Source organism: Doryrhamphus excisus, chromosome 13 (genome assembly GCF_030265055.1).
Source record: "Doryrhamphus excisus isolate RoL2022-K1 chromosome 13, RoL_Dexc_1.0, whole genome shotgun sequence".
Classification (NCBI taxonomy): domain Eukaryota; kingdom Metazoa; phylum Chordata; class Actinopteri; order Syngnathiformes; family Syngnathidae; genus Doryrhamphus; species Doryrhamphus excisus.
Window position 1 is genome coordinate 17,904,701 of NC_080478.1, and position 23,764 is coordinate 17,928,464.

The 23,764-nt window shown below is 40.4% G+C and overlaps 3 protein-coding genes and 1 long non-coding RNA gene across 5 annotated transcripts in view; 2 read left to right on the forward strand and 2 right to left on the reverse strand.

Moving 5' to 3' along the window:
• The window catches only part of si:dkey-21a6.5 (signal peptide, CUB and EGF-like domain-containing protein 1), a 9,851-nt gene extending 7,261 nt beyond the window's left edge, over nucleotides 1-2,590 (forward strand). Inside the window, exons 6-9 of one of the 2 annotated variants that reach the window (XM_058090801.1) lie at nucleotides 213-301; nucleotides 382-494; nucleotides 1,854-2,010; nucleotides 2,144-2,590. In XM_058090801.1, the coding sequence (XP_057946784.1) occupies nucleotides 213-301; nucleotides 382-494; nucleotides 1,854-2,010; nucleotides 2,144-2,301 (517 nt within the window). In that variant the 3' untranslated portion in view covers nucleotides 2,302-2,590. Of the gene's footprint in view, nucleotides 1-212; nucleotides 302-381; nucleotides 717-1,853; nucleotides 2,011-2,143 lie in introns of those variants that run through there. The other variant, XM_058090802.1, reaches the window with a different exon arrangement.
• The window catches only part of LOC131140408 (uncharacterized), a 17,797-nt gene extending 14,246 nt beyond the window's left edge, over nucleotides 1-3,551 (reverse strand). Inside the window, exon 1 of the long non-coding RNA XR_009132403.1 lies at nucleotides 3,357-3,551. This is a non-coding gene — a long non-coding RNA (uncharacterized LOC131140408). The remainder of the gene's footprint in view (nucleotides 1-3,356) is intronic.
• Nucleotides 3,003-5,748, forward strand: mrpl35 (mitochondrial ribosomal protein L35). Its single transcript, XM_058090806.1, has 4 exons — nucleotides 3,003-3,169; nucleotides 3,395-3,551; nucleotides 4,791-4,935; nucleotides 5,514-5,748. Exons 1-4 carry the CDS (start codon nucleotides 3,124-3,126, stop codon nucleotides 5,700-5,702), a joined length of 537 nt encoding a protein of 178 aa, XP_057946789.1. The 5' UTR covers nucleotides 3,003-3,123; the 3' UTR covers nucleotides 5,703-5,748.
• reep1 (receptor accessory protein 1) lies at nucleotides 5,439-23,764 on the reverse strand. The gene is made up of 8 exons (XM_058090807.1): nucleotides 21,822-23,764; nucleotides 19,586-19,658; nucleotides 19,090-19,166; nucleotides 16,367-16,487; nucleotides 15,972-16,085; nucleotides 13,614-13,785; nucleotides 11,795-12,000; nucleotides 5,439-9,595 (listed from the first exon to the last, which is right to left on the reverse strand). Exons 1-8 carry the CDS (start codon nucleotides 21,851-21,853, stop codon nucleotides 9,524-9,526), a joined length of 867 nt encoding a protein of 288 aa, XP_057946790.1. The 5' UTR covers nucleotides 21,854-23,764; the 3' UTR covers nucleotides 5,439-9,523.

The window sequence follows — 23,764 nt, forward strand, 5'->3', positions numbered from 1 at the left end:
TGTTACCCTTTAAGAGCATCAATGCCCTGTGATTGGCTGGCAACCAAACCAGGGTGTACCCCGCCTCTCCCCCCAAAGACAGCTGAGATAGGCTCCAACATAACCGCGACCCTAGTGAGGATAAGCGGCATAAAAGATGGATGGATGGAGCATCACATGTGTCTTCATAACATTTGAATCATCTTGCAAACATGTTGCTCCTTCTCTGACAGCTCCTCTGGTTGCTCCCAGTGTCAGATCTGTCCTGGAGGGTCAGAGGCGCTACAGTCTGCAGCTAGGGTTTGCACACCGTGTCGGCCAGGTATGTTTACAAACAACATGGCTCTCATTTGGTCCTCTCAGCCCATAATCATCCTCTTGATAAGATGTTATTTCGGACAGGGATGCACAAGGCTCCGCACCAGACTATGTGTCAGATATGTGGCAGCGGATCCTTCCAGATTCACTGGGGCCAAGAGAACTGTGATGTCTGCCCAGAAGATCATTATTGCCCAGTCAGTATTTAACACTGAGCCACTAACCACCGCATTTCACAACCACTTCCACAATCCCACGAGGTCCAATACGAGAGCAAGAATCTTGCATGTAGGAAGATATTGGAAATACAGCCAGCAACATGGACAAAACCTGGACCCCATGACTGACTGGTGACCAGTCCAGGTTGGACCTGTCCCTTGCCCAAAGTCAGCTGGGATAGGCTCCAGTCCATCTGTAAACCTGATAACAAGCAGTATAGAAAATGGATATATATGTAATATGAAAATGTCTAATTCAAATATTATCAATTTTCCACGCCGCTTATTATTATTATTATTATTGTTGTTATTAATAATAATAATAATAATAATAACAAGAATAATTGATTAAAATGTAAATTAAAATTAATTTAAATTTAATTTACACGCAATAGGTTATTACTTAGGCCTATAAATATTTTTTAATCGGGCATTAAATATTTTACAATATTAAATAAATATTCAGCTATAAATTTAAATGAATTTAAATTAATTTAAATTTTATGTAATATGGAAATGTCTAATTCAAATATAAATTTTCTACCCCGCTTATAATTATTATTATTGTTGTTGTTAATAATAATAATAAGAAGAATTGATTAAAATTTAAATTAATTTAAATTTAAATTACACGCAGTAGGTTATTACTCAGGCCTATAAATGTTTTTTAATCGTGCTTTAAATATTTTACAATATTAAATAAATATTCAGCTATAAATTTAAATTAATGTAAATTGAAATTAATTTAAATTACATGTAATATGAAAATGTCTAATTCAAATATTATCAATTTTCCATGCCACGTATTATTATTATTATTGTTGTTGTTAATAATCATAAAAACAATAATAATATATTATATATAATATATATAATAATATAATATAATATAATAATATAACAATAATAACAAGAATAATTGATTAAAATTTAAATTAATTTAAATTTAAATAACACGCAATAGGTTATTACTTTGGCCTATAAATTTTTTTTTATCATGCTTTAAATATTTTACAATAAAAATAATTTAAAAAAATAATATTTGCAAAAAATTAATTATATTTTTAATGACCTCTCATAGCCCACCTGCAGTACCACCACGGCCCACACTTTGGGAATCACTGATCTAAAGGATTAATGCCACAAATGTGTCTCTCAGTATGATGCAGAACACTTCTACTTCAAAAGAAACCATAATAGTTGTTTAATGAATATTGTATGACAATGTCAGCCAACACAGCATAATTACCTTTGGAAACACAGAATGTTTACTCGTTCGTTGTTGCCATTCAGTGTATGGTTGCAAAGCTCGCTAACACTGTTTATTATTCTTTCCAGAGTCCAGACGTGAACCCCATTGGTTGCCCCAGTGATGCCTTCTGTCCTCAGGGCAGCTCAGCTCCCGGCTACTGCATGGAGACTTTCTTCCGTAAAGCTGGGGACACTTGTGAATTAGCTCCAGTTACCATTGCTTTGTTAGTTATTGGAGGAGGAGGTATGTTGGAGGGGGGGCGGTCAGCTGCACATCATTTTCTCAAACTAATAAATGAGAATCATGAGTGTGTCACGTTGTTATGATTACTGCAGCAGGTCTTAATTGCATTCTTTTTTTTTTTTTTTGCTTCCAGTCGCTCTGCTCTTTATTACTCTAATGGTCCTACGCAAAATGAGAGACCCTGATGGCGAGCTGACAGTGTCCCGGGCGCCATTGTTACGCAAAGAGAGGCCTCAAGGTCGCTACTATGGGATTCCCGGTGATGCAGAGCCTGTGTATGCAGGCTGGTGAATGGATGGAAGGAACGCCATTTGATGAATGACACTTATTGATGCCTTCGAGTGCCTTTATGGTTCACCACCTGTGAAATATTGTACATGAGAAGCACTTTTTACTGGAATAATTTCTTTGCACTTGAATTCGGGCTGTAGACTCGTGTGTGCATCCACCAGCTAATTCCTTCATAAAAACTGGGGCTTGTTTTAATGCATTTCATTGTTGTTTTTCATCTGTTTTTTTAAGATTGTGTATGTTTTCAAAAAATAAATAATAGTTAGACCTTCATCTTATTAAGTGTCTTTCTTGCCTACAGTGAAATCTAGTGTCATGGTCTGGGGCTGCACGAGTGCTGCCTTTTATTCATGTACTGTGGCATTCTGATATAGAAAATGATGCTAAATATTGACACTTTGGACTGTACTCACTTATTTAGACAACTTGACAGTACAACCATTCTGCTATACAAGCTGTACACAGACTAGGGATTATTATAAAGTATATTTTATAGTATTGTCCTTGAAAATACGCATTAAAATGATTGCTGAAATGTGAGGGGAAACTGTACTGTACTGTATTTTTTAATAGCACAAAAAAACGAGTTACAGCAAAGCTCTCTGAAAACACGTGACATTCATTCATCCAATTAGCTGCCGTGTTGACTTCCGTGGACACGAGGGTTTACTACAGACAAAAATTAAAGGTTTAACAAAATTATAGAGGATAAGGTTATAAGATAATTTAATTATGACCGCAAGATGGCAGCAAAATGTCGTACACAAGTAGAGTCAACCACAATGGGAAATTTGTCCTTCCAACATTCCGTAGTGACGTCAAATGCCAGTAGAAAACATGGCGGCTGTCCTCGCGAGGAAGGTGTCGGGTATGCAATGTCACTTTTATACATTTGTTATCCTTTACAACTTTCATGGAGAATAAGTTCTGTTTTTTTTTCGTCGAGTACGGGAAAATAAGACTTTAACACGAAGCCCACTCTTGCGCTAGCTAACAATTAGCGTCTAGCTAGCTAGTGAAATCTAGCTAGCTAGCTAGCTGGCCGGCCATCATACCTGTGTTGACATGTTGTCCTTGTCCTTGTGCTTGACAGGTCTGCTGAGGCCGCTATCCGTGTCTCTGTGCGCCCGCCGGACACCACAGGCGGCTCAACTGTCTAACTTCGGACGGTGTCAGCCTGTCTTCATCTCCATCCATCCTCCTGTGCCGACAACAACCTGTCAGCTACCCCAGCACGGCCTTCTCCAACGGTACTGGCAACCATTTAACAGTTCAGTGCATAAACACTGTGTGTTAATCTAGAGCTTAAAACGTGCATATGTTATTATTTTGGGGTCATACATTCATTAATAGTAAATAGTTAACTCAGATAATCCATCATATACAATTTGCTTTGAATAAAAAAGGGTTTTAAGGGGAAAATATTATGAATATTATGTGCTGGGGCCAATCCCAGCTGTTTTCGGGCCGAGAGGCGGGGTACACCCTGGACTGGTGGCCAGCCAATCACAGGGCACATATAGACAAACAACCATTCACACTCACATTCATACCTATGGACCATTTCCAATTAACCTAGCATGTTAAACCCATAACTGGGTTACTTCCTGTTTGTGGGCTTCCCAGCATGACTTGCGGGTTCTAAATGGCTAATTTCTAATAATTTTCTACCGTTTTTCACAAGGGTTGCGGGGTGTGCTGGAGCCTATCCCAGCTGTCTTCCTTAGTTCGTTCCTTAGTTTGTTCCTTAGTTCGTTCCTTAGTTCGTTCCTTCCTTCCTTCCTTCCTTTTCGAAGTTTCTGCCTGCCTTGCGTGTTCATTCATTCATTTTCTGCCGCTTATCCTCACGAGGGTCGCGAGGGGTGCTGGAGCCTATCCCAGCTGTCTTTAGGTGAGAGGCAGGGTACACCCTGGACTGGTGGCCAGCCAATCACAGGGCACATATAGACAAACAACCATTCACACTCACATTCATACCTATGGACAATTTGGAGTCGCTAATTAACCTAGCATGTTTTTGGAATGTGGGAGGAAACCGGAGTACCCGGAGAAAAACCCTGCATACATGGGGAGAACATGCAAACTCCCGGGTGGGAGGGTGGGATTGAACTCGGGTCTCCTTGCTGCGAGGTCTGTGCGCTAACCACTAGTCCACCGTGCAGCCCTATATATATATATAACACATGCAAGGAGAAAATGCTGCTATAACATAAACATTATATGCCTAAAACACACACTAACAGACATGCTGCCAGTTTACGGACCCCACCCATAATAAAATAGGCCACCAGGGGGAGCCAGTGGGATTTGGCAGAATGAAAACAGAGCACTTATTTTGTATGGTAATGAACTCACTGTATTTCAATCACGCAGTTGACTTTTATGGGTGCTTGTTTTATGGATTCTCTGGCTTCAACATGTAAAGTATAATATAATTATTATTATAAATTATTTGACTAAAGTTGCTATATTTTCCAACTGTTTTGCAGCGTTTCCGCTCTTATTCCACCTTTGAGTCAGCAGCCCATCAGAACGTTGACATATTACAGCGTAAAGAAGGGAAAGAGGAAGTCTGTCAAGTCTGTGACCCAAAGGTTCATGAGGTTGCACTGCGGCCTGTGGATTAGACGCAAGGTAGGTGGTTATCCGAAACTACAGTAAACATCGGATATATCGGACTCGGATATATCGGAAATTCGCTCACAACGGACAGATAAAAAAGAACCAATTTTTCTGTAATGCATTTCCAATAAAAATTCATTGCATATATCGGATTTTTTATAACGGATTTCGCCTATTTCGGACAAAATCTCCAGTCCCGTTCCAATGCATTTCCATTAAATTTCCCTCGCATATATCGGATGGCCGCATCGTGGCGCTCCGATTCGCCGAATCGTGACAGGCCGCTATACGACGTCATTTGCAGCGTTTGCAGCGTTGCCTGCGCGTCCAGGTACATTGGAAACATAGTCAAGGAAGTGCCTTTTTATAACGGATAAAATCCGATATACGCATATACCGGATATAAATCTGATATATGCGTAAAACGGACATTTTCCGGTATACGCATATAACGGATTTCGCTTATATCGGACAAAACCAGTGGGAACAATTGAATCCGATATATCCAAGGTTTACTGTATTACTATTACTGCTTGTATTTATTGTACATTGAGTCGTGAAACGTCTTTTGTTGTTCCACCTGAATGAAGGCCGGATACAAGAAGAAACTTTGGAAGAAGAAACCCGCCAGGCGAAAGCGTCTGAGGGAGCACGTCTTTTGTAATAAAACGCAGTGCAAACTTCTCGATAAAATGACAACCCCGTTTTGGAAAAGGAGGAACTGGTTTGTGGATGATCCGTACCAGAAGTACCACGACAGGGTCAACCTTAAACTTTAAAGTCATGTACTGTATATCGGTGTCTTGTATAAATGTTACAATCATACGCTACGGTATATCCTGTTTTGTTCTGCTGCACCACACACACATACACACTTAAAAATACATTTTCTCCATATTTACTTTTGGAGAGAAGGAAATCACTTCTAGAACCGATACTAATGCTCGCGTTTGGAACCAATACATTGCGCTAAACGAGGGATATACTGAAAGTCACACCAACAGTTCCTTAGTTAGTTCCTTCCTTCCTTCCTAAGGAAATTCACTTATCACGGTCGGGTCTGGAACCAATACATTGTGCTAAACGAGGGATACACTGAATAGAATATACTGAAAGTCACACCAACAGTTCCTTAGTTCCTTCCTTAGTTTGTTCGTTCCTTCCTTCCTTCCTAAGGAAATTCACTTATCACTGTCGGGTCTGGAACCAATACATTGTGCTAAACGAGGGATATACTGAATAGAATATACTGAAAGTCACACCAACAGTTCCTTAGTTCCTTAGTTCATTCGTTCATTCCTTCCTAAGGAAATTCACTTATCACGGTCGGGTCTGGAACCAATACCCCGTTTTGGAAAAGGAGGAACTGGTTTGTGGATGATCCATACCAGATCCTAAGGAAATTCACTTATCACGGTCGGGTCTGGAACCAATACATTGCGCTAAACGAGGGATATACGGAATAGAATATACTGAAAGTCACACCAACAGTTCCTTAGTTCCTTCCTTAGTTCCTTCCTTAGTTCCTTCCTTAGTTCATTCGTTCATTCATTCCTTAAGGAAATTCACTTATCACGGTCGGGTCTGGAACCAATACATTGCGCTAAACGAGGGATATACGGAATAGAATATACTGAAAGTCACATCAACAGTTCCTTAGTTCCTTCCTTAGTTCCTTCCTTCCTTCCTAAGGAAATTCACTTATCATGGTCGGGTCTGGAACCAATACATTGCGCTAAACGAGGGATATACTGAATAGATTATACTGAAAGTCACACCAACAGTTCCTTAGTTCCTTCCTTAGTTCCTTCCTTCCTAAGGAAATTCACTTATCACGGTCGGGTCTGGAACCAATGCATTGCGCTAAACGAGGGATATACTGAATAGAATATACTGAAAGTCACACCAACAGTTCCTTAGTTCCTTCCTTAGTTCATTCCTTCCTTCCTTCCTAATGAAATTCACTTTAAGTCATGTACTGTATCGGTGTCTCTGCTGCACACACACACACACACACAAATACATTTTCTCCATATTTAATAGCTGTAAAGTGATTTGTAACTACCCATCATTGTCACCACATCACTGCTGCTACTCTTATAGCTCACATCAAATTTCAAATGGATTATTCTGGCCTGCCAGAACAGAAACTCAATTTTAAGATCACCCCTGTGAAGTGGAAGCAAATAAGTCATTCTTTTTGCACAGGGGTACAAGCTTCACATTAATTCACTTAAGAATTCCATCTAAATAACAAAATATCATGCAGTGATTACTTTTGCTAAAACATGACTTTCCCATTTCAATCACATTAAAGTATACTCGATACGACGTGTGTATGTACAACACCCCAGTAAACAGGGGGTGATTGCACCTTAGAAGCTACTCATAGTTTCAGCATGAATGAAGCAGTGATTACAATAGACCCGGTGCATAAATACAATTGGAAAATATCCCTAATGTAAAATAGAAAACAATTCATGGACAAAAAAAAAACAATACGGGTTATAATGAAAATGATTGAGCTTTTGTGCAAGTGACTAAATCAAACATACCCACCACATAAAAACAAAATTATTGTGTTTTTCCCTACTACTGTTTTGGTCAATTTCTAATATTGTGGGCCACAAACTATATCAACCACATAGTACAGAATGAATTATGACAAATACATAGTAGAACCCAAGTCATTGAGATGCCCATAAAAGTGTTTTTGCCACTCAAACACAAAGCTTATCAACCCAAATGTGTATATCACTCATGGGGCAAATAATGCACTATTTGGGTATCAAAGTACACACTTAGATGCTAATACACCACACAAAACATTCATTCATTTTCTACTGCTTATCCTCGCGGGGGTGCTGGAGCCTATCCCAGCTGTCTTCAGGCAAGAGGCGGGGTACACCCTGGACTGGTTTGCCAGCCAATCACAGTGCACATATAGACAAACAACCATTCACACTCACATTCATACCTATGGACAATTTGGAGTCGCTTATTAACCTAGCATGTTAAACTCATAACTGGGTTACTTCCTGTTTGTGGGCTTCCCAGCATGACTTGCGGGTTCTAAATGGCAATTATATTCATTCATTTTCTACCGCTTTTCACAAGTTTCGCGGGGGTGCTGGAGCCTATCCCAGCTGTCTTCGGGTGAGAGGTGGGGTACACCCTGGACTGGTGGCCAGCCAATCACAGGGCACATATAGACAAACAACCATTCACACTCACATTCATACCTATGGACAATTTGGAGTCGCTTATTAACCTAGCATGTTAAACTCATAACTGGGTTACTTCCTGTTTGTGGGCTTCCCAGCATGACTTGCAGGTTTTAAATGGCAATTAAATTCATTAATTTTCTACCATTTTTCATGGGGGTGCTGGAGCCTATCCCAGCTGTCTTGGGGCGAGAGGCGGGGTACACCCTGGACTGGTTTGCCAGCCAATCACAGGGCACATATAGACAAACAACCATTCACACTCACATTCATACCTATGGACAATTTGGAGTCGCTAATTAACCTAGCATGTTAAACTCATAACTGGGTTACTTCCTGTTTGTGGGCTTCCCAGCATGACTTGCGGGTTCTAAATGGCAATTAAATTCATTCATTCATTTTCTACCACTTTTCCTCACGAGGGTCGTGGGGGTGATGGAGCCTATCCCAGCTTTCTTCAGGCGAGAGGCGGGGTACACCCTGGACTGATTTGCCAGCCAATCACAGGGCACATATAGACAAACAACCATTCACACTCACATTCATACCTATGGACAATTTGGAGTCGCTTATTAACCTAGCATGTTAAACTCATAACTGGGTTACTTCCTGTTTGTGGGCTTCCCAGCATGACTTGCGGGTTCTAAATGGTAATTAAATTCATTCATTCATTTATTTTCTACCGCTTTTCACGAGGGTGCTGGAGCCTATCCCAGCTGTCTTCGGGCGAGAGGCGGGGTACACCCTGGACTGGTGGCCAGCCAATCACAGGGCACATATAGTGTACATCAATATAATGACATTGTTGCACATGTTACTTTTTTGTTGCACTGTGACTGATAAGCCATTTGAGTTGATAAGCTGCTGTTGAGTTTGTGATGCAGGAGTATTTAAATATCAAGGTTTTATTTTATAAATACATTTTTTTTGATGAAATCTGCAGGGATCCACTTAACGTGTGATGTTTCTTTCATTAAGGCTTTACGAGAGGTAAATCATTCCAACCGCTGCTCGACTCCTCATGAAAACATGTTTTCTTAGGAATCTTTTCTCAGAACAATTGCCATGCATTTGATCCTTGGCGCCCGGCGACACGTTACTAACAAGGCCAGACCTGCATGCAAGGTGCCTGCCCGTTCCTGACAGAGAAATGAAAAAGGGGAACAAAAATGAAAATAAAGCACACTGTACACATGAAAGCCCTACACCATTCACTCTGTAGTCCTTCTATATGATATCGACATGTCACCATAGGTCACTTTGGTAATACTAATTCCAAAGCAGTGTTGCTGCAGTCACATGAGGCTTGGGGCGAGTCGGTGTTCTTTTCTTTACGTTCTTGCAGCTGGAGGCGCCGATCCGCATGGCTGACACGTTCACATGGCTTCAGCGTTTGAAGCCAAAGCGCTCCTGGATCTCGTGAGAGGCCTTAAGACTCTAAGAGGAGGCTATAGAGGGACATGGTGGAAGACAGAAGACAGAAGCAAACATTAAGAGATGTCAGAGAAGACAAATGGAGTCAAGAGTCAGAGGTTGTTTCTTGCCACCACAAGGAGCATGCTTCTTCATCAGGGATGGACTGTAGACTGGAGGGCACAAGGAAATTCACTTATCACGTTTGGGTCTGGAACCAATACATTGTGCTAAACGAGGGATATACTGAATAGAATATACTGAAAGTCACACCAACAGTTCCTTAGTTCATTCCTTAGTTCCTTCCTTCCTTCCTAAGGAAATTCACTTAACACGGTCGGGTCTGGAACCAATACATTGTGCTAAATGAGGGATATACTGAATAGAATATACTGAAAGTCACACCAACAGTTCCTTAGTACATTCCTCAGTTCATTCCTTCCTTCCTTCCTTCCTTCCTTCCTTCCTTCCTTCCTTCCTTCCTTCCTAAGGAAATTCACTTATCACGGTCGGGTCTGGAACCAATACATTGAGCTAAACAAGGGATATACTGAATAGAATATACTGAAAGTCACACCAACAGTTCCTTAGTTTCGTCCTTAGTTCATTCGTTCCTTCCTTCCGAAGGAAATTCACTTATCATGGTCGGGTCTGGAACCAATACATTGCGCTAAACGAGGGATATACTGAATAGAATATACTGAAAGTCACACCAACAGTTCCTTAGTTCCTTCCTTAGTTTCTTCCTTAGTTCGTTTGTTCCTTCCTTTCTAAGGAAATTCACTTATCACGGTCGGGTCTGGAACCAATACATTGCGCTAAACGAGGGATATACTGAATAGAATATACTGAAAGTCACACCAACAGTTCCTTAGTTCCTTCCTTAGTTCGTTCCTTCCTTCCTTCCTAAGGAAATTCACTTATCACTGTCGGGTCTGGAACCAATACATTGCGCTAAATGAGGGATATACTGAATAGAATATACTGAAAGTCACACCAACTGTTCCTTAGTTCCTTCCTTAGTTCGTTCCTTCCTTCCTTACTAAGGAAATTCACTTATCATGGTCGGGTCTGGAACCAACACATTGCGCTAAACGAGGGATATACTGAATAGAATATACTGAAAGTCACACCAACAGTTCCTTAGTTCCTTCCTTAGTTCATTCGTTTCTTCCTTAGTTCATTCGTTCCTTCCTTCCTAAGGAAATTCACTTATCACGGTCGGGTCTGGAACCAATGCATTGCGCTAAACGAGGGATAAACTGAATAGAATATACTGAAAGTCACACCAACAGTTCCTTAGTTCCTTCCTTAGTTCATTCGTTCCTTCCTTCCAAAGGAAATTCACTTAACACGGTCGGGTCTGGAACCAATACATTGCGCTAAACGAGGGATATACTGAATAGAATATACTGAAAGTCACACCAACAGTTCCTTAGTTCCTTCCTTAGTTTCTTCCTTAGTTCGTTTGTTCCTTCCTTTCTAAGGAAATTCACTTATCACGGTCGGGTCTGGAACCAATACATTGCGCTAAACGAGGGCTATACTGAATAGAATATACTGAAAGTCACACCAACAGTTCCTTAGTTCCTTCCTTAGTTTCTTCCTTAGTTCATTCCTTCCTTCCTAAGGAAATTCACTTATCACGGTCGGGTCTGGAACCAATACATTGCGCTAAACGAAGGATATACTGAAAGTCAAACCAACAGTCCCTTAGTTAGTTCGTTCCTTAGTTCGTTCCTTAGTTCGTTCCTTAGCTCGTTCCTTAGTTCATTCATTCATTCCTTTCCTTCTTTCCTTTTCTTTTCAAATTTTCTGCATGCCTTGCGTGTTCATTCATTCATTTTCTGCCGCTTATCCTCACAAGGGTCGCGGGGGTGCTGGAGCCAATCCCAGCTGTCTTCAGGCGAGCGGCGGGGTACACCCTGGACCGGTAGCCAGCCAATCACAGGGCACATATAGACAAACAACCATTCACACTCACATTCATACCTATGGACAATTTGGAGTCGCTAATTAACCTAGCATGTTTTTGGAAACCCACGCATGCACAGGGGAGAACATGCAAACTCCACACAGAGATGGCCATGGGTGGAATTGAACTCAGGTAACCACCGTGCAGCCCCATTTAGTGACATGACACTTCAAAATAAACCAATAAACTGACTGGACAGCCGTGTTAGAGGCAGGCAGCAGCTGAGCACTACTGGCGAGCAGGCAGGCTGTCAGGTTACCTCGGGAGCTTTTCTTTTCATCAAACCGAGCTGAGGTGAGTCTGGACCCCCCCGCACCCCCCCACTCATTCCCTCCTCTGGCTGCTCCAAGGTTGGAGGAGTGGGAGAGGGTGTGGATGGTGGGGAGGGATCGGGTGTCGGGGAGTCCTCCGCCTTCCCCTGGTATAATCCCAACACTTCATACTCGGTCATGTCAAAATCCTGTCCTGTGGGGGGTGGGGTGGGGGTGAGTGACCATGGGTGACTCTAAAAGTCATTGCTCTAAGAACCGACGGCAGTACTAAACAGAAGAATAGCCATCATCTCAATAACTGTCAATGGTTTTTGAAACCCAGCCCCCCCCACAATATCGCCATACATCGTTAAAATTCATGCCCCTGGTATCTATGACTGATCCACCATGTCCTAAAACAGAAATTATGCAAATTACAACATGACATCACCCCTGCCCCCGCAATGCGACACCACACATAGATTACAGTCCTTGCCTCCATTGAATTTACACAATATATTATGTATATTTACACAGTACAACATGGCTGTCTGCTTTCTATGCCCGCACCAAAGTAAATACTATTACTTTAACCTTCAAACCACCCGGTACTAATCAACAGCACGCCTGAAATATCAGTACTCGCTGTTAAATGTTACATGTACTTACATTTTAAGATGGTGTCTTATTTTAGCGCACATGAATAGCAGATGGGGAAAAAAATAGAACAGAGAAGCCAAACAACAAAGTCTTGTCTCTCGTATAATATTGACTAAAGAACAAATCCTCCTAGCTACACGTGAGGAATATCATAGGATACTTAGTCCGAAAACAGGAAAACAGGCCTGGAGGTTAGGGGGTGGGGTGGGGCGGAGGGAGGGACTCAGGAAGGCAAATGGAGTTGAACAACATTTGCGGCCTAACACTTAGTCTGAGCAGGACATGGATTTGAACATTCAGAAGGGGAAACTATTTCAACCCCAGCTAAAAGACATGCAAAATACCCCCAAAAAAATATTAAATATTTTTTTTATTAAAATATTAAATATTTTTTTGTACAGTGGTGGATCACCAGGGTTGCATTAGTCCTCTTTATAGATTCTCATTAGTTTAGAGCTGGGGTCTCAAACACGCGGCCCGCGGGCCAAATGTGGCCCGCACGACACTAGTTTGAGGCCCCCGCCTTGATATGAAAGTTTAATGTTAGTGCGGCCCCGCGCAAGTTTGATATGGATGCTGTATGGTATCATGTACCCAGAAAAAATTATTACGTTTGATTAATGTTCATGTTAAAGGTTAAATAACTGTTAATAGTTATCCTCCCTATCCGTGTGGAAGTGGTAACTTTTTGGCTATTTAAGTTTAAAGGAAATAACTTGAAGGCTACCGTTTAGGTCGCTAGCTCTCTAGTTTGCGAGTTAGCATGTGTCTCAAGACCCTGCAGTTGGTTTCTTAAGTTTTTATTATTTGCCGTTTTATTATTATTAATATATGTATTTATTTATTACTGATTGATTTTCTTTATTCTTGATTTGTTTATTTATTTTTCATCTTAGTTTGTGTAGAAAAATAAAAATTAAGATATTTGAGAACAGTGGAATGTTTTATCAGAGCTTTTCTTGTAGAAAATTGGAACCAAGGCAAAGTTTTTTAAATTTTTTTGTTTTTAATAAATGCGTTTTTTTGTGTTTTTTTTTTTTGAAAAACCTGATGCGGCCCAGTCTCACCCAGACCCGAGCTCCAGTGGCCCCCAAGTAAATTGAGTTTGAGACCCCTGGTTTATAGACTTGTTTCCTCTAAAGTGACGTCCCTGGAGTCTCGACTCACCTTTATTGTAGCTTTCAGACTTGCTACGCATCATGGTGCGAGTCCGGTGCTGAGCTGCTGTTGTGGTTGCGGGTTGCGAAGACACGTTGCTGGGGTCGACCTGGTGCGACTGGTAGGAAGACAGATCTTGCATGCTGAAACTCCTCAACCTGTCTGACAGCACTCCTTGGCCCTGAGGCAGGAAAAACACTGATAACTGATGTTTGGGTTGGTCACCTGTTCAGACACAGTCTCAACTTCTTGTTTTTTTTTTTAATGCACAAGATTAGACACATGCAATCCAGAAAATGACATGTAAATGTTACACTTAGTGGGAAAAATATATTGACAATAAAAGCATAAATACTGCGGATTTCAGAAAACAACAGATGGAATGATACAGCACTCTACAAGAAGCAATGAAGTCTGTAAAATTAAATAATAATTATTATTAATAAACAATAATAATAATGGTGTGGGCGGCACGGTGGTCTAGGGGTTAGCGCACAGACCTCACAGCTAGGAGACCAGGGTTCAATTCCACCCTCGGGCATCTCTGTGTGGAGTTTGCATGTTCTCCCCGTGCATGCGTGGGTTTTCTCCGGGTACTCCGGTTTCCTCCCACATTCCAAAAACATGCTAGGTTAATTGGCGACTCCAAATTGTCCATAGGTATGAATGTGAGTGTGAATGGTTGTTTGTCTATATGTGCCCTGTGATTGGCTGGCCACCAGTCCAGGGTGTACCCCACCTTATGCCCGTAGACAGCTGGGATAGGCTCCAGCACCCCCCGCGACCCTCGTGAGGAAAAAGCGGTAGAAAATGAATGAATGAATGAATAATAATGGTAATAATAACTAACAATAATAATGGTAATAATGATAATAACAATAATAATGATCATTACTATCATTACACAACACGGCGATCGAGTGGTTAGTGCACAGATCTCACGGCTAGGAGACCAGGGTTCAATTCCACCCTCAGCCATACTCCAGTTTCCTCCCACATTCCAAAAACATGCTAGGTTAATTAGCGACTCCAAATTGTCCATAGGTATGAATGTGAGTGTGAATGGTTGTTTGTCTATATGTGCCCTGTGATTGGCTGGCCACCAGTCCAGGGTGTACCCCGCCTCTCGCCTGAAGACAGCTTCAGTTTTTCTGGACATGTCCCAACCATCTCAGTCTGGCCTTTATCTTCAAGGCCTCTAACATGTAATGCACCTATGATGTATTCGTTCCTGATCCTATCCATCCTGGTCACTCCCAATGAGAACCTCACTATCCTCGTCTCCTACCTCCATTTCTGCTTCCTGTCTTACTCAGTGGCACTGTCTCCAGACCAAACAACATGGCTGGTCTCACTAGTTTTATGCTAAGAAGTTATATACTGTGTATTTTAAGAAAAAACTGCATCTCAGCTTAATATCATTGAAAAAGCTTAGTAGTATCAACTTCAGTTTTTCTGGACATGTCCCAACCATCTCAGTCTGGCCTTCATCTTCAAGGCCTCTAACATGTAATGGACCTATGATGTATTCGTTCCTGATCCTATCCATCCTGGTCACTCCCAATGAGTACCTCACTATCCTCATCTCAAGTTCTGCTTCCTGTCTTCCTCAGTGGCACTGTCTCTAGACCAAACAACATGTCTGGTCTCACCACAGTTTCGTAGTCTCACCAGTTTTATGCTAAAAATTTATACACTGTGTATTTTAAGAAAAAACTGCATCTCAGCGTAGTATCAGTGAAAATGCCTTTCCCAACCATCTCAGTCTGGCCTCTAAGATGTAATGCCCCTCTGATGTATTTGTTCCTGATCCTATCCATCCTGGTCACTCCCAATGTGAACAATGTGTCAGTCTTTTAGAAGGATCGGCGTCAATCGCTGCACCAGTCATTCAAAAGGGTTTCATTATTGTAATGTTTACTGTCAACAGCACTTCTTTTTACACTTTTAATCATAGGACACACACATATATTTACATATATACATATTTATATATACAGTAGTGCTGAAATTGGGGGGAGAGGAGCGGCAGTGAGGAATTTGAATATTAGATATTAGTGTAGACCTGCCAACTTTGTCGTACTCATCATGGATTTGACTCCTGAATATGTTGTATGCTTCACCGCTTTTCATTGCGTCGCATTTCGCTGGTTTCACTTTCTAGTTCTCTCTGTCCAGTGCAGATAAATAAATAGGATCAGTTTCTCAAAAGCATTGAGAAACATGTCATCATAAACTGTGTACACTACCCGTATTAGATGTTGGGGTATTGGTAGCACACTGTAAGAGATAATGCTTCATTCTCTGGGCCTAAACTCTACTAAGTACGAGAACAAAACCTAAAAAAATGTCCCGATTCGGCATTACCTTTGCTGCAGCCATGACTGCAGCTGTAGCGGCAACATTCAGTCCCTTTCTCCCATAATGCACCAGCGTGTCATAGCTTTTGTCCTTGGCTTGGCAGATGTAGTCATCAATATCCTGTGACGAGCCACAAAAACAAAAAACACATTGTGTTTTTTTTTTTTTTTTGCGTGACTGCGTCTTTCATGTGCTGCTATGGTAATGGAAGCCTTGATGAAGTCATGCGTTTTTTATATAAACATATAGAACACATTTGGATAAGTGAATTAGCACAAGTGGACTGTTGTTTGCCGGATAGCTGAGAGTGCTAGCGGGGATAAACAACACAAATTATATTCAAAGTCAATGCTTTCCCTGAAGTCATTTCTTGGGACGACAAAAGAAGTAGGAATTTTCACCTTTTCTTTAGAGGAAAGAGTCGGGTGGACAAACTTCCTGTAGAGCACGCTGGAGCCTTTAGTATACGGGGACAGCAACCACACCACAAAGGCTATCTTCAGTTCATAGTAGAAAGGAAGCCTGGAATGGATGGAATGACAACACACATACAGTCAGCAGACTTAACGGGAACATACACACACATCAATTCCAGTCTTCTTAACATTGACAACCCCATACATTTGTTGTTAATATGTGTTAAAAACCCTTACAATCACAATAATTAGGTCATTTATTGGTAGAAAATCTGTCTCATTTCGCCTTCCACTGGTAAATATTGGTAATGGTTAATAGTTTTATTTTTATTTCATTTGAACATGCACATACATTTGTTCACTTCCTGCTTTCCTAATATAATTTAATTTTATTTAATTGTATTTTTTTAATTATAATTTTTTTATATTTTTTTACATTTTTTAATGGTTTTATTTATTTGAAAATGCATCAGATTACAATTGAATGCATCACATAATCAGTTCACAGTTCCACATGTCCAAAAGGAGTAGGAAGAAGCAAAGCTTATTAAATTCTACCCCTTCATCTGGTACTTTTACAATCAGTAACTGTTACATTTGTTCACTTCCTGCTTTCCTAATATAATTTCATTTTATTTAATTGTATTTTTTTAATTAAAAAAATATTTGTTTTTACTTTTTTACATTTTTTTCATTTTTTTAATGGTTTTATTTCATTTGAACATGCATCAGATTACAATTGAATGCATCACATAATCAGTTCACAGTTCCACATGTCCAAAAGGAGTAGGAAGAAGCAAAGCTTATTAAATCCTACCCCTCCATCTGGTAGTTTTTTAATCAGTGACTGTTACATTTGTTCACTTCCTGCTTTCCTAATGTAGTTTAAGGTTGGTTTTTTTTGTTTTAATTTTTTTTTATTTTTTGTCCTGTACCGAAGTATGAGGTGATATGACCATCCAATGACATAATGGGTACCATTAAAGTGTCAATATAGTGATATATATATATAGCACATCATGACTGGTTCAAGACTCATCATCAACATCAACTGCTTGTATTGTTTCTTGAATTGGCTCATCATTGTGCATTGTTTGAGGTCCTTACTCAATCCATCCCATAGTTTGATTCCACATACTGAAATGCTATGGCTTTTTAACGTAGTCCTAGCATAGAAGTGTTTCAAATGGAGTTCTTCCCTGAGATCATATTTCTCCTCTCTTGTAGAGAAGTATTGGATGACATTTTTAGCTAATTGGTTATTTTTAGCCTTATGCATTATTTTAGCTGTTTGAAGATGAACTATATCAGCAAGTTGAAGTATTTGTGATTTTAGAAATACGGAGTTAGTATGTTCTCTGTTGGCGGCATTATGAATTATCCTTACTGACCTTTTTTGCAGTACATTTAGCAAGTGAAGATTGCTTTTATAGTTATTACTCCATATTTCCACACAATAAGTAAGATATGGTAGAACCAGAGAACAATAAAGAGTGTGGAGTGATTTGTTCAATACTGAAATATAATATCGGGTTGCACATAAAGGCAGACTTTGCAAACTTGTTCTTCATATGCTGTCAATCAGCTTGATATTTACACTCTTACTGACATGTCACAAACCAAACAGGATCTTAGCAACTCAAATGCCAACCTGACTCATCTCATACTGTAACCCAAGACGACAGCACACATAATGTCACTGTACTACACAGACTATGCGAGCTTTCATATAAACTCATATACAAAACAATACAATTTTATGCATGCCTTCATGAGTTACCCAGCATGCCTTGCACGTTCATTCATTCATTCATTTTCTGTCGCTTATCCTCATGAGGGGTGCTGGAGCCTATCCCAGCTGTCTTCGGGCGAGAGGCGGGGTACACCCTGGACTCGTGGCCAGCCAATCACAGGGCACATATAGACAAACAACCATTCACACTCACATTCATACCTATGGACAATTTGGAGTCGCTAATTAACCTAGCATGTTTTTGGAATGTGGGAGGAAACCGGAGTACCCGGAGAAAACCCACGCATGCACGGGGAGAACATGCAAACTCCACACAGAGATGGCCGATGGTGGAATTGAACTCAGGTCTCCTAGCTGTGAGGCCGGTGTGCTAACCACTCGTCCGCCGTGCAGCCCGCCTTGCGTGTTACACATTATTATTGTTGTTTTGCATGTATGTTTATTTGAATACGCTCATAGTCCAGGTGGTGCAGTTACATTATGTCAGGGGTCTCAAACACGCGGCCCAAATGTGGCCCGCAGGACACTAGTTTGAGGCCCCCGCCTTGATATGAAAGTTTAATGTTAGTGCAGCCCGCGCAAGTTTGTTATGGATGCTGTATGGTATCATGTACCCAGAAAAAATTATTATGTTTGATTAATGTTCATGTTAAAGGTTAAATAACTGTTAATAGTTATCCTCCCTATCCATGTGGAAGTGGTAAGTTTTTGGCTATTTAAGTTTAAAGGAAATAACTTGAAGCTCCAGTGGCCCCCAAGTAAATTGAGTTTGAGGCCCCTGTTCTAAACGAACAATACTATAGCCATTCATATGTAGTCGTGTGTACAACTGTATACATTTAAGTCAACATGCAGCCATTTTTGTGCTAAGATAACTAGCTTTCCAACAGTCACAGAACCTTCCTGTGAGCGTTTTTTACTACATATTTTATATACAGGCCAAAAGACTACTTACCAACAAAGAAACATATCCGTGAACACTTCCACAGCCGTGTATAGGGCAAATATAATCCAGTACATCATCCATTTCACCTGTAATGCGGTCATGAAAAATGTATAAATAGATGAAGAATGAACATAATAATCACACAATTTTTTTTTTAACAATCTACCGATAATGACGGGAGTTGTGACTCTTTAACAAAATTACAGTTACATGTTTTTAACGATTTTGTGATTCACAATTGCGAAACCCATGATCAAATGCAGAAGTTCACATATATTGAACAGTGACTGGTTTATCATCAATACCATTGATATTGCCGATAACGACGTAATATTCTGCTCCATCCAGTACGTGCATGATATACTGCCATTTTGGAGCATGTTTGTGACAATTTAAGGTAAGTTTAAAGCATTTATAGTGATAGATACATATGATAAAATGATATTTTGCATTAAACAAACATGTAAACATAAGCATACAATATATACAAATCCAGCGTACTCACATATTCTCTCACATCTTTTGACTTCACAGCTTTATAGGATGAGTATGCAGGGTATAATGTACCAAATACGAGTCTGCAAAAAAAAAAAAAAAAAAAGAGACAGATATTAATTTAAAATGACAATCATATCATTACCAGGTAAGTCGTTGTATTGTTATTGAGCCATACATCCAGTTTTTATGCCGCTTATCCTCAATAGGGTCGCGGCGGTACGCTGGAGCCTATGTCAGCTGACCCTGGACTGGTCGCCAGCCAGTGGAATCGAACCCTGGTCTCCTAGCTGTGAGGCCTGCGCACTAACCACTCATCCACCGTTTCATCCCATATTATTCATTCATTCATTTTCTATCGCTTATCCTCACTAAGGTTTTGGGTATGCTGGAGCGTATCCCAGCTGTCTTCGGACGAGAGGCGGGGTACACCCTGGACTGGTGGCCAGCCAATCACAGGGCACATATAGACAAACAACCATTCACACTCACATTCATACCTATGGACAATTTGGAGTCGCTAATTAACCTAGCATGTTTTTGGAATGTGGGAGGAAACCGGAGTACCCAGAGAAAACCCACACAAAAATGGCCGACGGTGGAATCGAACCGTGGTCTCCTAGCTGTGAGGTCTGCGCGCTAACCACTCAACCACCTTCTTATGTGTCTGGTATTATATGAGAGCCAGGCACCGACATTTCGTTGGCAATTTCACTGCTGTGTTATTGTGCAATGACAATAAAGGAAGTCAAACAACCATTCACACTCACATTCATACCTATGGACAATTTGGAGTCGCCAATTAACCTAGCATGTTTTTGGAATGTGGGAGGAAACCGGAATACCCGGAGAAAACCCACACAAAACTCCACACAGAGATGGCCGAGGGTGGAATTGAACCCTGGTCTCCTAGCTGTGAGGTCTGCGCGCTAACCACTCAACCACCTTCTTATGTCTCTGGTATTATATGAGAGCCAGACACCGACATTTCGTTGGCAATTTCACTGCTGTGTTATTGTGCAATGACAATAAAGGAAGTCAAACAACCATTCACACTCACATTCATACCTATGGACAATTTGGAGTCGCTAATTAACCTAGCATGTTTTTGGAATGTGGGAGGAAACCGGAATACCAGGAGAAAACCCACACAAAACTCCACACAGAGATGGCCGAGGGTGGAATCGAACCGTGGTCTCCTAGCTGTGAGGTTTGCGCGCTAACCACTAGACCGCTTTTATTCATTATTGTCATTATTTAATATAGTTTTATAATTTTAATATTATTTTATACATACACAAAGACAGTTAATATCAACACCTTTTTTTGTGTGTTTTATTTGTACCATGCAGCGGCCCCCGGGCCGCACTTTGGATACCCCCCCATACATTTATGTCAATTCATACATCATGATGTCACTATGATGTCATCTTATTTTACATGACAGGCTTTCTCATACATAGTGAGACAAAGATGCAGCTAGCATGTTAACTCCCTTTTTTTTGTCCCTTCGCGGTTCTATTCGTGTGAAGACACCTGCGTCCTCCCGCCTAAGGAGCACCATAGCCGGGCAACAGCTGCGAGGGCGATCCGATCAAGTTACTGACCTGCATGCTGTTGCACTTTACAGACAGCACTAATTTAACCCACTTGTTGGGGTGGCTCCACACTCAATAGCATACATTTTATACATATATAGTGTATTTTGGGCAGGGAGGCAGTCCTCATTTAAAATGAATTGTTTTATTTTCAGAGGCTTGGCCAGGCGGGCCTGTTGTGTGTCATGGCGCTGAATCATACTAGGCTAAAAATAATACAAGGGCAATAATAGTTATCTTTTTTTTTTTTTTTTTTGCAGGGTGGGTTGCATTGCTGTGATTTTATTCTTTCAATAATAATAATAACATGAATGGCTGTAACCCGAGAAGACTGACCCATCCCTTGTGTTTTTTTTCTCCTCCAATGTGGGACATCAACAGAGGGAGAACGCTACTGTTATTTTAGCTTGTCACACATGCTAATCATCTTCCATTAATAATTATAACAGTGTCCGGCTGTTTTAATTCCTAATGGAGCTTTCATAGCATCTATACATTTATTGTATTCTCATTTTCGTCACACCACTACTAATAAATCCGACATTATATCCTCCCCCTCCTCTGCTTGACGATCACGTCGCCGATACAACAACAAACCACATTACCATGACTAAAATGTCTGTGAAATGGATTTTTAAAATGACTTACACCACAAGTCTGGAGATGATCCAAGAGACCATAGCGCTGGTGAGGCGGCGGAACGCGTTGTTGTTCTGGGAGGAGTTTCCTCCTGACCATGACAGGACCCACAGCGTCTCGACGCTCAAGACGACGCCGACGTCACGCAGTACCACAAATGTCCACAGGTGACACTGTTGGCGCCCGCGCGTCAAATATAAAAAGGCACACCTTCATGACGTCATAGGTTATTGACTTCAGTACAAAGAAAGCTCGTGCTCGGTTTTGCACGTGTGCAATTGCTGCGTCATAGTAATAATGTGTCTAATATTTGCTTACCTCATTGAGGAACATCTCTCGCGATGAGCTGCGGTGCTAATTACTAGCATAGGAACAGATATACTGTTAAATTAATACTTCTTAGTAATATACATACAATAAATTCATAGTACTGAGTATTAAATCAAAAGCATTTTGTTCTCACCTTTTCCATATGAACACATATGAACGTCTCAGTGCTACTAGTGGCAAATTAGTGTACTTTATACACTACATACACAGTATGCAATATAAAAAAAAAGGTACAGACTGAAAATGGCCGCCCCAATACTGTGTTCCAGTAACATTGGAAGCCATCAGGACCGTCAAGGTTACATTTTTTTCTGACCACCATTTTTTATATTTTTGCATTTTGAAGCTCCGCATCAAGATCCAAAAGTGTAAAATGTACATTTTTTTAAACTGGTCTTAAATTTTTTGATGAAAAGTACTGTATATTTATGCCACTATGTACAACAGGGGTCTCAAACACGCGGCCCGCGAGCCAAATGTGGCCCGCAGGACACTAGTTTGAGGCCCCCGCCTTGATATGAAAGTTTAAGTTTGACATGGATGCTGTATGGTATCATGTACCCAGAAAAAATTATTACGTTTGGTTAATGTTCATGTTAAAGGTTAAATAACTGTTAATAGTTATCCTCCCTATCCGTGTGGAAGTGGTAAGTTTTTGGCTATTTAAGTTTAAAGGAAATAACTTGAAGGATACCGTTTAGGTCGCTAGCTCTCTAGTTTGCGAGTTAGCATGTGTCTCAAGACCCTGCAGTTGCGCAATATGTTGTAAATAAAAAGAGTATAAATGTGACTATAGTCGTGTTTTGTCATGTCTACAGGGCTCTAATAATGCTTTGTTCATTTTAATCTGAAAAAAATAATTTGTCTATCCACCAACTATATGTGGTTTCTATTTTTATTTATTATTATTAATTATTATTTTTTATTATTAGTTATTATTATTATTATTATTATTATATTTATTACTGATTGATTGATTTTTTTTATTCTTGATTTGTTTATTTATTTTTCATCTTATTTTGTGCAGAAAAAAATCGGAACCAAAGCACTGAAAAAGTTTGTATATTTTTCTGTTTTTAATAAATGCGTTTTTTTTTTTTTTGAAAACCTGATGCGGCCCAGCCTTGCCCAGACCCTAGCTCCAGTGGCCCCAAGGTAAATTGAGTTTGAGACCCCTGATGTACAATGACAAAACAATGAATTACTCTTCCACTAGATGGCAGAAGAGGGCATAATTAAACTGTGTAGCCTACATACGTTTTTCTTTGGTAGTGTCATTTTTCTAAGAAGAGTTTGGGGAAACTTTCACACCGGTGTTATCAATGAAATGTAAGGATTTATGTAAGCATGGTGGAGTCTACGTTTATTTTCTAACTTGATCCAATGAATGTATTTGATTCAAGATTTAATTTTGCTGTGAGCATATCGCTGCGGTTTGAACAAAATGCTTCAGAGTCAAATTTACTGTAGAGTCGCCGCTTCTTTGTCCAGCCTTCAGAAAACAGAAGCAAGGTTTTGTGAGTCAAAACAAAAGCAGCCACTGGAGCACCGTAGCTGTGGGAAATTGTATCCTTCGGGAATGGCTTTAGAATCAGGGACACACAAAAGAAAGTATTAAAAAA